Raw genomic sequence first — 1,042 nt, 5'->3', positions numbered from 1 at the left:
GTAACTTCGAACAGTCACTAAGCGAGCTGTTGTAAGTCGAGGACTACCTGTACTTTATCACTTTTTTGCTTTTTTTTTTTTTTTTGGTCATCAAGTTTTTGACACCTTGCTAGGCGACTGGTGATACTCGGATGTTGCCATATCCTAAAGGTGGTACAATGGGTGAAAAGGTTGAAAAGCCCTGAATTAGACGATACTGGGGGGGGGGGAGGAGGAGGAATGTGCGTGGGAGTTTAGTTAGACATAACAATGTTGTAACTAGCGTGAGAACCAAGGTTTTTTGAAATAAGAGATGATAAGAAATGGCAGGTTGAAGAACTGGAGGGAAAGCCTGCATTTCAAACTAATTGGAGAATGTGATTTATGACTGCTAACTAGAGGAGGGAATTGTGCTTTGATACTATGTGCTCAGGGGAGGGGAATTCAGATATTGGCTTTGCCTATGTACGTGCCCATGCTATGCTACTCGAATAAAGAGTCTTTAAGGTAAACAATGCCTCGAAGTTCTTTGAAGAGTTTCATCTGTCGGAACCATGACAGGAATGACAGACACCGGAGTGAAATCCTCACAGCTTTGCCAAGGAAGTGTGGTTTTTTTTTAATAAAATAAGTTATATTAATTCTTTTTAAAATTAAAATAAACTGCTTCTGGACTCAAAGACATTCGTGCATACTTAAAAAAAAAAAAAAAACAGCCAGGAGCCACACTCTTCCCCTGCCAGCCCCACCCTCCTTCTTAAAAAAAATACTCCTTCAGCTTCTGGTGCAAAACGAAGCAGAAGAAACTATAATAGCTGCTTTGCGAAATATTCTCTTTTTCTAAGCGTTTGGAGATTTACGGCAGAGTGCACGAAGGGATGGATTAAGGGGTGGATGCAGAATTTGCCATTGCTTCAGAGCGGTTTCTTTACAATGGTCAAGAGTCCAGGACGTCTTCCTCGTCGCTCCAATTCGGCGGGGCGTCCGTGCCAAAGTAACGGTCTCCAAAATTTCCTAGAAAGCAGCAGGAGAAACAAGGAGATTCACATTTATGGAGTAGGAT

General features: G+C 41.8%; 1 protein-coding gene across 2 annotated transcripts in view; it reads right to left on the bottom strand.

Annotated features, from left to right (window-relative positions):
- Nucleotides 1-636: 636 nt before the first annotated feature.
- The window catches only part of UCKL1 (uridine-cytidine kinase 1 like 1), a 44,362-nt gene continuing 43,956 nt past the window's right edge, over nucleotides 637-1,042 (bottom strand). For both annotated transcript variants that reach the window (XM_029285468.1, XM_029285454.1), the window contains exon 15: nucleotides 637-993. In XM_029285468.1, coding sequence (XP_029141301.1) covers nucleotides 917-993 — 77 coding nt within the window. In that variant the 3' untranslated portion in view covers nucleotides 637-916. The remainder of the gene's footprint in view (nucleotides 994-1,042) is intronic.

This window comes from Protobothrops mucrosquamatus, unplaced genomic scaffold (assembly GCF_001527695.2).
Source record: "Protobothrops mucrosquamatus isolate PMUCROS unplaced genomic scaffold, P.Mucros_1.0 scaffold_11, whole genome shotgun sequence".
NCBI classification, from domain to species: Eukaryota; Metazoa; Chordata; class Lepidosauria; order Squamata; family Viperidae; genus Protobothrops; species Protobothrops mucrosquamatus.
The sequence above is the reverse complement of the archived record's forward strand: the minus strand, read 5'-3'. Positions and strand labels throughout refer to the sequence as shown.